The sequence below is a fragment of the Vidua macroura genome, chromosome 7 (assembly GCF_024509145.1).
Source record: "Vidua macroura isolate BioBank_ID:100142 chromosome 7, ASM2450914v1, whole genome shotgun sequence".
NCBI classification, from domain to species: domain Eukaryota; kingdom Metazoa; phylum Chordata; class Aves; order Passeriformes; family Viduidae; genus Vidua; species Vidua macroura.
In genome coordinates, this window is record NC_071577.1 from 39,461,839 (window position 1) to 39,475,957 (window position 14,119).

The 14,119-nt window shown below is 47.6% G+C and overlaps 1 protein-coding gene across 2 annotated transcripts in view; it reads right to left on the reverse strand.

Annotated features, from left to right (window-relative positions):
- The window catches only part of CACNB4 (calcium voltage-gated channel auxiliary subunit beta 4), an 87,636-nt gene that overhangs the window by 20,698 nt on the left and 52,819 nt on the right, over positions 1-14,119 (reverse strand). For both annotated transcript variants that reach the window (XM_053982599.1, XM_053982598.1), the window contains 6 exons: positions 6,411-6,530; positions 6,035-6,157; positions 2,137-2,267; positions 1,289-1,365; positions 326-345; positions 137-217 (listed from right to left, as the gene is read on the reverse strand). In XM_053982599.1, the coding sequence (XP_053838574.1) occupies positions 137-217; positions 326-345; positions 1,289-1,365; positions 2,137-2,267; positions 6,035-6,157; positions 6,411-6,530 (552 nt within the window). The remainder of the gene's footprint in view (positions 1-136; positions 218-325; positions 346-1,288; positions 1,366-2,136; positions 2,268-6,034; positions 6,158-6,410; positions 6,531-14,119) is intronic.

The window sequence follows — 14,119 nt, forward strand, 5'->3', positions numbered from 1 at the left end:
CAGAACATTTTGGTAATTATTTAAGCTAAATCACTTGAAATTATCATAAACCAGTTGCACTGAGCCACACACTGAATTACTGAGGATGATCAGAGAGAATGAAAGTTGAATTAATTGCAAACACCTCAGTCCATACCTCATAGCCTTTGAGTGATGGGCCCACCAACACCACAGGTCTCATGGATGGCACTACATCATAGGGGGGAATATGTTCTGTCTAGAGGGAAAAAACAACCCTTCAGATCATCAGCCAAACAAATCCATAGGGAAATCCTGGCAATTAGGAAGCAGGAGGAAATAAAATGGAAACAAAAGCATTACTTACCACTTTTTGTTTCTGTTTTGCTAGAAGACCAAATGAGAACTTGGTTAAAACAAACCCAGGCAACCAAAACCCCTTTGCCAAAGCACTTTGATTTCTGTCTGAGCACCTCCCTCTGCTCAGGTCTGACTAAACTGGGCAATCTGTGCATTAAACTGGGCAATCTGCATTAAACTGGGCATTCTGTGCATAAACTGGGTATTCTATACATTAAACTGGGCAATCTGCATTAAACTTGGTGTTCTATGCATTAAAGTGGGTAATCTTTACATTAAACTGGCAATCTGTGCATTAAACTGGGCAATCTGCATTAAACTGGGCAATCTGTGCTTTGAACTGGACATTCTGTGCATTAAACTGGGCATTCTGTGCATAAACTGGGTATTCTATACATTAAACTGGGCAATCTGTGCATTAAACTGGGTGTTCTATACATTAAAGTGGGCAATCTGTGCATTGAACTGGGCAATCTGTGCTTTGAACTGAACATTCTGTGCATTCTATACATTAAACTGGACATTTTATACAATAAACTGGGTATTCTACACATTTAACTGGGCAATCTGTGCATTGAACTGGGCATTTCATACATTAAACTGGATATTCTACACATTTAACTGGGCAATCTGTGCATTAAACTGGGTGTTTTATACATTTAACTGGGTATTCTACACATTTAACTGGGCAATCTGTGCATTGAACTGGGCATTTCATACATTAAACTGGATATTCTACACATTTAACTGGGCAATCTATGCATTAAACTGGGGCAGCTGTTCCCAAGGATTTTTCCCAGCCCTCAGCAACTCCTGCAGGCTGGGAGTAGCTGCCCTCCTCCCCTGTGCATGCAAACATTTTGCTGGAAAACATCTCAGTAACTCAGCAAAGGGGACAACCTGCATTTCTCATGTAGGGTTTTAAAACAGAATTATTAGCAGGGGTTTCCTTGAATAAATCCTGTCCTACCTGTGGCTGTAGGTGTGGCTCGAAATGTGCCAGAAACCATCTCTCCAAGGCTTGAAGAAGAATTCCCACTGGATTTCCTACAGCAGCAGAAAAGGCCCCTATTAACACCAGGCACCCCGAAATGTGGGAGGTTTTGGGGAGGAACTGTCCCATGAGGTCATACAAATATAAATGATTCTAACTAAAAAAGCTAAATATTAACTGTTTTGTCATGATAATATGGAATTTTATCATACAAATCCCAGGAACATCTCACTCAGTAATTTCTCTGTATATTGAGACCCACTGGCTGCCCCTGAAGTTGTGTCAAAAATATATAGAAAAAATTTGGATGCTGTTCAATCATTCTGAAAGCATTTCCCAGGTTTATCTCCCAGACCTTTTTCCAGGGATTTGCCATCTCCAGGTCTGGCAGGGTGGAGACTCAGAAACCTTAGGCTGGAAGATGAAGAACAAAGGATGGCAAAGCTGACCTTACAAAGTCTGACAAGTCTGGTTTGGGCCAAAATGGAGAGAAAAAGAAAAAAATGGAAGAAAAAAAACCACAACCTAAGAAAAGCTGGGAAAAATCTGGGAGACTTTGAGCACCAAGTTGACTTAAGGCCACAGGCACACAGAACTCTCAGAAATCCCTGTCATTATCCCTCACTGCTCTTTCCTGAAGCCAAACCCGCTTTTGTTTCTCATCACCAACATCTCCCGCTCTCCGCAAATCCGTACCTCCACCGGGAATCCCAAACCCAACACTGCAAAAGCCCTGCAATAAAGCAGCAGCAGGTGACCTTTGGAAATTCTGCCCGGGGTGAGGAAGGATTTGAGGTGATTTGCAAAGGCCAGGGTGCGCTCACCCTCCGTGGAAGCGGCCCCTCTTCTGCTCCTGCTGGATGCGGATGTTCTCCAGGCGCAGCGGGCTCGGGATGAAGCCGATCTCGCAGCCCTCCTTCACCAGCCTCCCTATCCACCAGTCGTTGTTGTATTTCTGCAACACAGCAAAGGCTCCTGCCCACTCCAGCTCCCAGATTCCCCCCCAGATGTCACAATAGTGCAGGCTCATGGGGGACAGAGCCACGGCTACAGCTGCCAGCTCCTGCTGCAGACAGGCCTGAAGACCCTTTGGTTTTGGTTACAATGCATTATATACTTTTTTTTTTTTTTTCCTGAGCATCTTAATACAGAAGAACCAATCTATACCTTAACTTTTACCTATGGCTTATCATAACTACTATCATTACCATATTTTGGCTAATACTCTCCAGTCACGTGAGTTAGTATGTTACAGTTTAAGCTTAAAGTTGTTTTTCAGTTTTCTTGCAATGGAAAATTTTAGACCTTTTTTCTACCACTTTGCCTGTGGTGTCTTTCTGCTTGGTAAAAACATCCTTTTGTCTGTGGGCAGCTCATCCTTTGCTCTAAGTCATAAAGCCTCTTTCCAACTCAACATAACCTTTGCCTTCTTAGTTGTCCAGCAGGACTGGCACAGCAAACCTCAATTTACACAACTATTATTCTTCTGTATCAAAACTTGCTTCCATCTCTGTTCCATTCTCAGGTTCTACATTCAGAGAGCTTTCTGCCAAGCACACATACCTGTGAGACTTTCTTGTCAAACTTTCATCCTTCCCAACAGTTACCCACACCCCTTAACTCCACACTGGATAATGAACCAGGCTCATGTGTGAGAGCAGAGCACCGAGGCCATTTCCCCTCACCCTGGCCCTTGCTGATTTAATTTCAAGGTTGATTTAATGAGCAGAACCTTTTTCTTTGAGCTGAAGCCACCAAACAACCTCCCAGCAGCAAACATAAAAATAACACCTTCAGCTTCCCATCAAATATTGCTTGTCATATTTAATGGTCCAGACAAAAGATCACCACTTTCCCTTCCTCCTCTCCAGGTATTTGTAGGAATGTTATTAACAGGTTATGACAGATGAAGAAAAATTCACTTTTAGGGAGAAACTTTAATATATACCTAAAGTATAGCATTTTTTCATTGACCTTTAGTAGCATATATTTTTCTGCTTTATTGAAAGTCTGGTCTGTCCCTAATGATGGCAAAATGAAAAGCAGGATCCTGATGGATATTAGAGTGGAAAAGGATTTGTTGTAGCTGCTGCCAGCAGAGCTTTTGAAGAAAAGTATCTGAAAAGCCTCTCCTCTGTTCTGCTTCATTAGGCAGCTCGGTGTTCAAAAGAAACATTGCTTTTCACAACTGACTCTGGAGTCATTAAGAGCAGCACGAGTGAATGGGTTTTGTTTGCCTGCCTCGAGGAAAAAGCCATCACAGAGATCTCATCTTCGAGCTCATCCCTGCTCCTGGCTCCACATTTGCAAGCACTTCAGCTCCTGCAGGAACACTGAGGCCGTGCTGTCAAAGGTGCAGCAGTGCCTGGTGATGACTCTGAAACACAGAGCCTCAGCCCTGGAAAATAAATGGGTTTTTATCAACCCAGATATCTGAACATTAACCCAGTCATAAATATTAACATATATAAAAACTAAGGAAGGGAATGCATTCCTCCTGTGCTGAAAAACCTCTTCATCCTCTTTTATATATTTAGGCAAGAGGTTCCATTATTTGATCATTCCAACTACGTATTTATTCCTCCTGCTGTTCTGACCTTGATTCGGACAGTGGCAGCGAGCAAAGCTTTATTTGAAGTATATTAAATTACACAACTACTTCCAGTCTGTGAACCAGACAAATCCTTCAGGATTCAGCATCCTGCTGTTGGAAATCAGTGAACTGAGAGGTTGTGGAGCCCCCATCCCTGGCAGTGTCCCAGGCCAGGCTGGACAGGGCTTGGAGCACCCTGGGACAGTGGGAGGTGTCCCTGCCCAGGGCAGGGGGTGGCACTGGATTGGCTTTAAGGTCCCTTCCAACCCAGACCAGTCTGACTCTACAAAACCAATCCCTGCAAAATCTGAGTTCCAAGGGCACTGCCTGCTCCATTTTAGCTCTAAAGGTACAGCCTGACCATGGGAATCTGTCCTCATGGACCTCTGAGTGATGCCTCTAGATGTGGGATCAGAATCAGCCCCTCTGGAGAGGGACTGGGGACAAGGGATGGAGGGACAGGACACAGGGAGTGGCTTCCACTGCCAGAGGGCAGGAATGGCTGGGAGATTGGGAATTGGGAATTCCTGGCTGGGCTGGAATTCCCAGAGCAGCTGTGGCTGCCCCTGGATCCCTGGCAGTGCCCAAGGCCAGGATGGACAGGGCTTGGAGCAGCCTGGGACAGTGGAAATGTCCCTTCCATCCCAAACCAGTCTGGGCTACGCTGAGAGCATCTGAACACACAAATGCCAAGGCTGCAGATAAACCCAGGATTTATCAGCATTAGGTCACTCCCTCCCCTCTGTTACTCCATGTGTGGGAGGAGCACGTTCCCTCCCCTGGTTGCCATGCCCATGATTCCTTCTGCTCTGTCAGGAGTTGTTGCCATTTCATCCTTTAAGCAGGATGTATAGTTTGGAGGAGACAGATGAGACATACAGGGCACAGCCTCAAAATAGCAGCTCCTCACTCAGTGCCTCTGCTCCATCCTGCCAGAGGGTGACCTGACTTTGTACCCAGCTCAGCAACATTCCAAAACCTGGAATCACTGAGAAACAAATCCTGCCAAGCCTTTTTGCATGGGGAACCATTCCCCAAATCCTGCTGAGTTCCAGCTCCAGGCAGGCTGAGCTGACTAACACCAGTACCCACATGGTTTCCAGCTCAGTTGGCAGTGTGATCCCGGGTTTTTAGACCTTGGGAGACAACTCATGGAATGCCAAGACATGGAATTGGGACACTTGTCTGGAAAAATGTACAGGGCAGCATGACAGGAGCTTAGAATGTGCAACTCAATCAGTGCCCTGACAATAAAGGTGGCCACGTCCAGGAAAACCAAGATTAAAAACTGGAAAAAGGGAATTTACTGCCTTTCCCTCTCAGGGAGAGGGGGTGTGAAGCAATTCCCTGTTCCAGCAGCAGAGGAGGGGCAGCAGCAGGTGTTTTCCTCCTGAATGTGCTCTGTCTAAGGGAGATCAGTGCTCTGGAGTGATGATGAACACGTGTTCAAAGAAAGACACAGATGAGCACTGAACACCCCAAAATAAACCCAAAATGCAGAGATGAAAAAGTGCTTTTGCAAGCTGCAAGCCTCTGTACCAATCCACAGCACAACAGGGGGTTATGCAAATGTGGAGGGCTCACTTCAGATAAAAAATTGCATAAAATATGCTCAGCATGCAATAAAATGCAATTTTCTCTACCAAAGCTATACTCAGGGCTCATTTATTCCATTTTATCCCTTATTTTTGCATCTGTCCTCTTCAGGATTTTCTTTGCTTACTCTATTATCCTAAGTGTTACTTCCTCTCTGGAAGGGAGCCTATCTGGTGTTTTTTTTTTGAAGACCTGGTGTGACCTGGTGCTGCTCCATGGAATCCTTAATGCACCACGGAATCCCTTTCTCCTGCACCATCTCTGATGCATCACAAACTTGTTCTGATGAAAAGAATCTGAACCCACCACTTTAAAGGGTATTATTTCCTTCCTGTGTGATGAAATTCCAACATGCTGACAACACCAAGTGTTCCAAAAGGGCAGGACAAGCACACCAGGGTGCAGGAACTCCACAAGGGATGAAGAACCAGCTCATCCTCACTGTGCCCTCCTGGATATGGCTCAGCTGCTCAAATCAAAGCCCTTGGCCTGTAGGAAGATTCCCATTCCCATCCCCTTTGCCTGGGTTTTACCTCTTTAATGTGGAGGAAGTCCTTGGCATCGAAGGAGATGGCAGTGCTTGGGACAGGAACATCTTCATCCAGAGCCCCACAGTAACTCACGTTGGTCTTGACAGCAAATGCTACTGGTTTGGACTACAAACAGAAAAAAAAAACATCAAAAACACTGGGAACTTCTCATCCATAAAAATGCAGCCCTGGCAATTTCACCCAGGCCAGCAGAGTTCAGCTCCCTGGAGAACATCCCCATTTAGAGGAGAATATTTACACTAAATTCCCCAAACATCTTCTCTGCAGATACTCTGACTCGACTGCCAAAGTATTTCAAAATCAAGTGTGAATTTTCCCAGCAGGCAGAAGGCACCTGGCCCATGTGAGAAGAACACACCTTGGCCCTCTCAAGCTGGATGGCTGCTTGCTGCTCCCTTTCCTGGCGGATTGCTTCCCTGTCCTCTTCCAAAGAGACATCAGAGTCTGAGGGTCTGCTCGTGTACGAATCTGCTGAGCCCTGAAAGGAGACCCAGGTCACTAAGAAAACACAGGTAAGGAACAGAAAACCCCCTCCCCAGTCAAATTTCAAAAATACTTTAAAAGTAATTTGTTTCTTCACATTTTTTTTGAGTGAGTTTTACAAAGACAAAAATCTGAGAAAACCTCTCTCCTTCACTTTCTTACTGACACAGTGAAATCCAGCTCAGCTCTGGGCACTGTCCAAAAGTCTTTATAATGTTCATATCCTGTTTGACAGCCTCAGACTCAGGATTGTCAAGGGTTAGGTCACATCAAATATAATTAAGGAATTATAAAGCTTGGTTTGAATCATCCCTCCCCATGAATATGCTCCGTTGTGTAAGGGCTTTGTTCTCATTCACACAGAGCTTTGTTCTGGGCTTCCAGGGGGAAAAAGTGGCAAAAATGACATTATTAAAGCTGCTCAACAGCTCTGTATCAATATGACACAGAACCAGCACATTCAGGCAGCAGCAGAGAGCATCAGCCTGCAGAGGGGGAAAGAAGGTGCTGCCACAGTTGGATTTTTTGCCATTTTTGGGGACATTTTTCAGGGTATCTGGCAAGCCCTGAAGTGGGGAGTGGCTCCTCTCTTTGTAGAGACCAGCCTGACTGCAGCATCCCACACACCTGATCTTTATGTGTGTGGGGCCAGTGGAAAAACAGGGCTTTAACCTTGCAAAGCAGAGAATATTTACTCCTGATCAATCTGTGGCTCTGTGTTCCAACAGAGCCACTCTACAGCATTATATTCTCCTTCTTTTTTTTTCCCTTACATTGATTTATATCCTGCAGCACAGGCACTGGAGAAGTCAATATCCTTATTGTCCATGTAAAGTCACCTGTTCTTAAATATTGCTGTGAACACATGGCCATTGCTGTGGATCCACGTCCATCCCTGTGAATCCACATCCATCAGGACTCTTCTGGCTCAGAACCACTGATGAGCCTGTGCTCTCTCCTTGCTCCATACTCATTTGGGGAAAGGCAGATTTCCTCCAGGCCAACAACAGGATTTGCCAACAGGAGCTTCACCCCCAGCTGTGATTTTAAACACAGCAGAAAATTCCTTCCAGGACATCCCACACCCAGGGAGAGCTGGGAAGGGCTGGGAAGACGCAGAGTTCAGGGTCCTGAGCTGGAGCAAGTGCAGCATCCCCAGGCTGAACAGTGGCTTTAGGAGCTGCACATCCTGCTCTTCCTTCTGCTTCCTCCAGGATGGAGCAGAGAGCAGGGAACCCGGCAGCGCTCGGCCAGGCCTCACCCAGACACCTCTCAATGCCTGAGCCCCCTTTCCATGGGGAAATTCCTGCTGCTGCCCACCCTGAGCTCCCCTGGGCCAGCCTGGGGCCGTTCCCTCTCCTCCTGTCCCTGTTCCCTGGCAGCAGAGCCCGACCCCCCCGGCTGTCCCCTCCTGGCAGGGAATTCCAGAGAGGGAAAAGATCCCTCTGCATCCTCCTTTGCTCCAGCCTGAGCCCCTTCCCAGCTCCCTCAGGAATTCCCCAGCCCCTTCCCAGCTTCCTCAGGAATTCTCCAGCCCCTTCCCAGCTCCCTCAGGAATTCTCCAGCCCCTTCCCAGCTCCGTTCCCTTCCCTGGCCCTGTTCCAGCCCCTCAGGGTCTCCCTTGCCATGAGGGGGAAAATTAAAAAGTGGGAGAAAACGTGAGGGGAAAAAAAAAGTGCAGGAAGTTTGGGGAGGGCTCTGCTGCAGAGCTTTTCCCTCCTGGATCCTCCTTTGCTCCAGGCTGAGCCCCTTCCCAGCTCCCTCAGCAATTCTCCAGCCCCTTCCCAGCTCCCTCAGGAATTCTCCAGCCCCTTCCCAGCTCCCTCAGGAATTCCCCAGCCCCTTCCCAGCTCCCTCAGGAATTCTCCAGCCCCTTCCCAGCTCCCTCAGGGATTCTCCAGCCCCTTCCCAGCTCCGTTCCCCTCCCTGGCCCCGCTCCAGCCCCTCAGGGTCCCTCTTGTCCCAGAGCTGTCCCCAGCCCTGGAGGTGCCCCAGCAGTGCCAGCACAGGGACGGGCAGTGCCCCGGGCTGTGTCACACCGGGGCTGGCACAGCCCAGGGGCCACTGGCCGCTTTGGCCAGCTGGGCACCCCTGGGGCACTGCTGGTCCTTTACTCAGGTCCGATGTGATCCAGCCTAGCTCAGTGAGGGAATTTAAGCAGAGCCCTGTGCTGGACACACAGTGCCCACACTGGTTTGTACTGGTGTGTGTTGAACAGCGACTTATTTACTGCTGTCAGAAGAAAACAGCCTCGGGCAGAGCAGCTGATGCTGCCAGGCCACCCCGGGCTGCTCTCTCTGCCAGGCTGAGTGGTGCCCGTGTGCCAAGTGCCAGGGATTGGTACAATCACAGCCGCAGCATCCCGGCTCTCCCGAGTCGTTCCCGACAGCCAGTGCCTTATCTGGAAGATGCAGCCCCAGGACTGTGACTCACACGGTGCTGAGCTGCAGCATCACGCTGAAAACCAGGCACCATTCTGCAAATAGCAGCGAGAGGGGCAGAGAAGGAGCCAAACTTGTACTGAATTTTGGGTTCTGTTTGAAATGTTTGATTGGAGATCAGAATTATTGCCAGAAATATTGTGGAATATTGACAGAATTTTGCCCAACAATCCAACACAAACACTGCTGTCTGCTCAGCACCAAGTGCAGTGAGTTCTGCTCTGACAGCTCCTACTTGCTGAAACTGCAATATGGAATGAGAGGAAAAGAAAGAGGAAAGGCATTTCCCTTTTTTTTTTTTTTGTACACCAAGATGTTCCTAAAGGAAGAATTTCTTAATGGAAAGAGTGGCCAGACACTGGAAGGGGCTGCGCAGGGAATGGTGGAGTCTCCATCCCTGGAGGTGTCCAGGGAAGGACTGGATGTGGCAGTCAGTGCTCTGGGGAGGGTTTGGGCACAGGTTGGGCTCAGTTTTGGAGGGCTTTTCCAACCTTGGTGATTCTGTAATTCTCTAAAAAGACCCTTTAATTTCTTTGTTTTCCCATTGCTTAGAGCAGCAGCCTGGTCATTTGGGGATATCACCTGTGCCCACAGTTTCACACATAACATTTGAGGACCAATAATCAATCCCACCCTTACCTAACCCCAGTCCCACGACCCTCTGGGAGGCAGAGGAACTTTGTCAAGTGGGGCTCCAGTGAGTTCAAGTGACACCAGATTTGGCAATTTGAAAGAAACAGGCTTTTCTAGATAATTACATTATTCAAGGCTTACTTCACAGCCCTTATACTTTGGGCTCCTATGAATTCATTTTTTTGTGCAATTTATTATTTATTTTCTCCCTCTCTCATCAACTAATGTAATTCAGCTTAGCTAAAAACGTGGAGGTTTGAAGCAATCCCAAAAGCACCAGGGAGAGGGGGTAAAGCAGAAAGAACAGTGGGTCTGTTCATTTTTATTCTCCTGCTCACAGACTGGTCTTGCACGTGAGGCTGCTGGAGGATGTGCCAAGGTGGGAAAGGGTGACACAATATTCCTGGTGAATGGGGATGCCCCAGCATTTTAGGGAGGAGGAGGTGACATGAATCCTCTTCCTGGACACTACAACATTCAGCCATTTGTGCTCACTGAAGGAATAATCAACCTTTAGCTGTTTCAGCTGAAAAATGAAGACTTACTGAGCTTGCAAGTAATTTTTCCCCAAGTGCCATAAATCCACAGCTCTCCCTCCATCCCTAAGGAATGCTCTGTCACACTGCTAGGGCAATTAAAGCAGCAATCCATTAGCAGCTCCAATCAGCCAGATGACAGGCAGCCTCTCCTGAAAAGATTTAGGGTGCTGTGGGTCCATCCCAACCCGGAGAGCCTTTGGGGAAACATCCCTGCTCTCAGAGAGCTCCTGGCAGCAGCCCCTCCCCAGGCACTGCTGTACCCTGGAATGATAGTAGTTATGATAAGCCATAGGTAAAAGTTAAGGTATAGATTGGTTCTTCTGTATTAAGATGCTCAGAAAAAAAAAGTATATAATGCATTGTAACCAAAACCTGGGCACACAGACCCAGGCACACAGCCTGTTTCTGCTGGCAGTGGCAGAGCTCCCCCAGTGACTGGGAATGTGCACTTGGGAAAATATCCCAGCTGGGGACAGCCTGGAATGCTCACCCTCTGTCCCATCCTCTCCTCCTGTGCTCCTCTCTCTTCCTCCCCAACACCAATCCCACCTGGCACCTCCCCGCTTCCCTACAGGCTTTGGGATACTCAAGGCAGTCTCATTCTGCAAGACCCAGGAAGCCAAATTCCCAACGATCCCAAAGGTCCTGTCCTGATGCCAAACTCAGAGATTACCCAGCAGACCAAAGAGCTGAACCAGGGGTTGCTCCAAAGCTTTTAAATTGGTCAACGAAACATATTTGAGCAGACATGGAATCCCCAGACTGGTTTGGGTTGGAAGGGACCCCACAGCTCATCTCCTTCCAGGGCAGGGACACCTTCCACAGGCCCAGGCTGCTCCAAGCCCCATCCAATCTGGCCTTGGGCACTGCCAGGGATCCAGGGGCAGCCCCAGCTGCTCTGGGAATTCCAGCCCAGCAGGAATTCCCAATTCCCAATCTCCCATCCGTCCCTGCCCTCTGGCAGTGGGAGCCATTCCCTGGCTCCTGTCCCTCCATCCCTTGTCCCCAGTCCCTCTCCAGCTCTCCTGGAGCCCCTTCAGGCCCTGCAAGGGGCTCTGAGGTCCCTCCAGAGCCTTCCCTTCCTCAGGCTGAACACGCCCAGCTCTCCCAGCCCTTTCACTGGCAGGAAGCTTCCATCAGCCCATCCTCCCTCTCCCCCAAGACAAATCCCTCACAAACTGGAGCCTCAACTCGAAAAAAAGCCCAAGTGTCCTCAGCCCTCTGCAAGTTCCTGGGAAAATCGAGGCCACGTCCCTCCCTGACGAGTTCCCAGAGACCTGACAGAGCTCCTGACACAGCACAAGGAGAGCAAACAGGCACAGGGATGGCTGCAGGGCCATATGCTGCCTTATGCCACCAATGTTCCAGAAACTATTTAAAAAACCCCACAAAACCCACAGGAGAGTTATTCCTTGGGGAAGCAGCTCACTCTGAGCCCCAACACGAAGATCTCCCCAGTCCAGGTGCACAAGAGCAGGTTTAACTCACAGGTTACTACCAGAAGTATGTCATGGAGGTGGGGAGGGTCACAGAAAATAAGCATCAACTCATTTTTACATGAAAACAAGAACCAGAAGTCGAGGACTTAAGAAACACTCACATTTTAAATACCAGTGGCCTCCACAGTTGGTGCTCACCTCATCCCAGCACTCAGGGTGGGCAGCTAAATTTAATTACTGGGCAGGTGATGTAATTAATTAAAAGGCAAACACAAAACAGTGGGGATCTCTTCCTTTGGCGTGAAAACCTCGCTGTGCTGCAATGGAAACCGGGGCCAGGAAGATCTGTGTGTGCCCAGTAAAATACTGCAGAGTCCTACCCAGGCTGGAGGGGCATTCCATGGGAGCTGCAGCCCTGTGCAGCAGGGAGAGCAAAGCATTATTCCCATGTGGAAAGGGCTGCAGAGATCCCACTGGCAGCACAGCCCCTATTTGCTTTCATATCCTCTGGAATTACTAACATCCCCCTCAAACTACAAAATCCATTCCAGCTACTGCAGTGTTAAAAAGGGAGGTCCAGGAGCAGAGAGGTTCAGGCTTTCCCACAAATTCCCACGTGGATGTGGCACTTGGAAGTGCAACCAGGACAAGGTTCAGTTCCCAAACAAATGATTTGCTTGCTGAATCCCCAACACACACAAGGCAGCTGCACAACCGCTTGGCACCGAGTTGTGATTTCAGAATCAAATGCTCAGCAATTATTTCCTTCTATATGTTTGGTAAATTTATTTAAGACAACTCATTAGGTGTCTCAGCAATTTGGAAATTACTAGGTAGTAAGAAATGGTTTTTCTTTGGGAATACTAATTGTTAGAAAATAGGGCAATTCTTCCAACATTTCCTGATCTCTTTTTTTTTCCCCTGGATTTCAAATCTTGCAGTCTATCTCCTTTCTCCAGCTGCCTTCAGTTCAGCACAGATTGTGTTGCTACATTCAATAGACAGAGTTTAAAAAAAAAATACTGGTAATATATATCTCTATTTACTGCCAAAATACTCCCATTTCTTTTGGTAATGTTCAAATGAACATGCAAGGCACAGGATTTTGCTTAGCAGGCGCTGCAGGTACACACAAAGCCTGAGGTAGTGGTTCGAGAATAGATGAGCTGCTCTGAACTTTTCCTTTACACGGGTGAAAAATCCAGATCTTCCTCCACAAAATAACACCCAAAGCACTTTTCCTGCACTCTCAGAGCCAGGGGGAAGGTGAGGATCACAGCCAGAGGGATGGCTACAGGCTCAGGTGGTTTTCACCCAACAAAGTGATCCAAATTTGAACACACAAACCTTTCAAATCCCATGGTTTTGTTCAGCCATAAAGCAGCAAAGATCTGCCTGGGAACGCTCTGATCTGTGCTTTATTCCAAATGCAGGTTGTGAGACCTGGGACTGAATCAACACCTGAACACCTCGAGCCTGAATTTTGCTTCACCCTCTGCAGCTGGTCCCTCTTTTTCAGGAAAGCTATTCAGCAGTCCCAGGAGAGGAAAAAAAGGTGCTATTTTTCCATGATAAAAGGCTCCAAACTAAAGCTGCCACGGAACAGAGACACTGCTTTACTTTTTCTAATTACTTCAGCTCTTGAAAGCATTGAATGATCTTCCCAAGGCTCTGGGGAAGCTGCTGCTGTTGGGTTTGATGAAACCTGGTAATAAAAGTGCACCTGGTATCCCAAATGAGCTGTGAGGAGGATGCTCTGTGTCTGTCCCACATAACACGTTGGGAAGGCAGGAAAATTCCATAAGTCTCCAGGAAAAAAAAAAAAAAAATTACAAATACTGCCCCCAAACGAAACTTAATCATCCTCCCAAGTACACAGGCATCTGTGGCTGCCATATGTGGTCTGCCACAGCAATCCCTCAGACATGCAGGCTTCAGCCAGGAGGTGCTGGAATAACGTGGTGCATTCCCAAACCCCCCTCCAATCACCCTCCCTGCTGGCTGGGATGGAGAGCTGCTGCTCACAGGGGTGGATCAATTCTTAACCAAAAAATAAAAATAAAAAAAAAATCACACCTCCAGCTAGTGCCTTAGCACCAGGGACGTTTAACTTGGGATCTGCAAGAGGGTGAGCTCCCATTTATCCTCTTATTTCCCTCTGTTCCAGTTAATCTCTATTTCCCTTTTGTTTTCATGGAGCTTAGCTTGGTTTGCTCTCCCTGGGGCTCTCCTGTCACCAGGTCACTTTGGGAGAACCAGGATGTGTTGGAATCTAAAATGCAGGAAACTCTCAGAACTTTGGGCTTGTAGGCCAAAGTTCAGAATTAAACCCAGGATTTGAGCTGAGACCTTGGAAAACATTTCTGAACTTAAGTGTTAGGAGTGAGAATGTGGATTTATAGTTTAAAGCAGAGACACATTAAGTTAGGAAGAGGAAAGTTTAGAGTTTTAGAGTTTAAGATATAGCAAAAATAAAAGCAGTTCCAGAGGTAACGAGGAGTTCAGAATGCTGCACTGTGGGTTTGTGTGTCA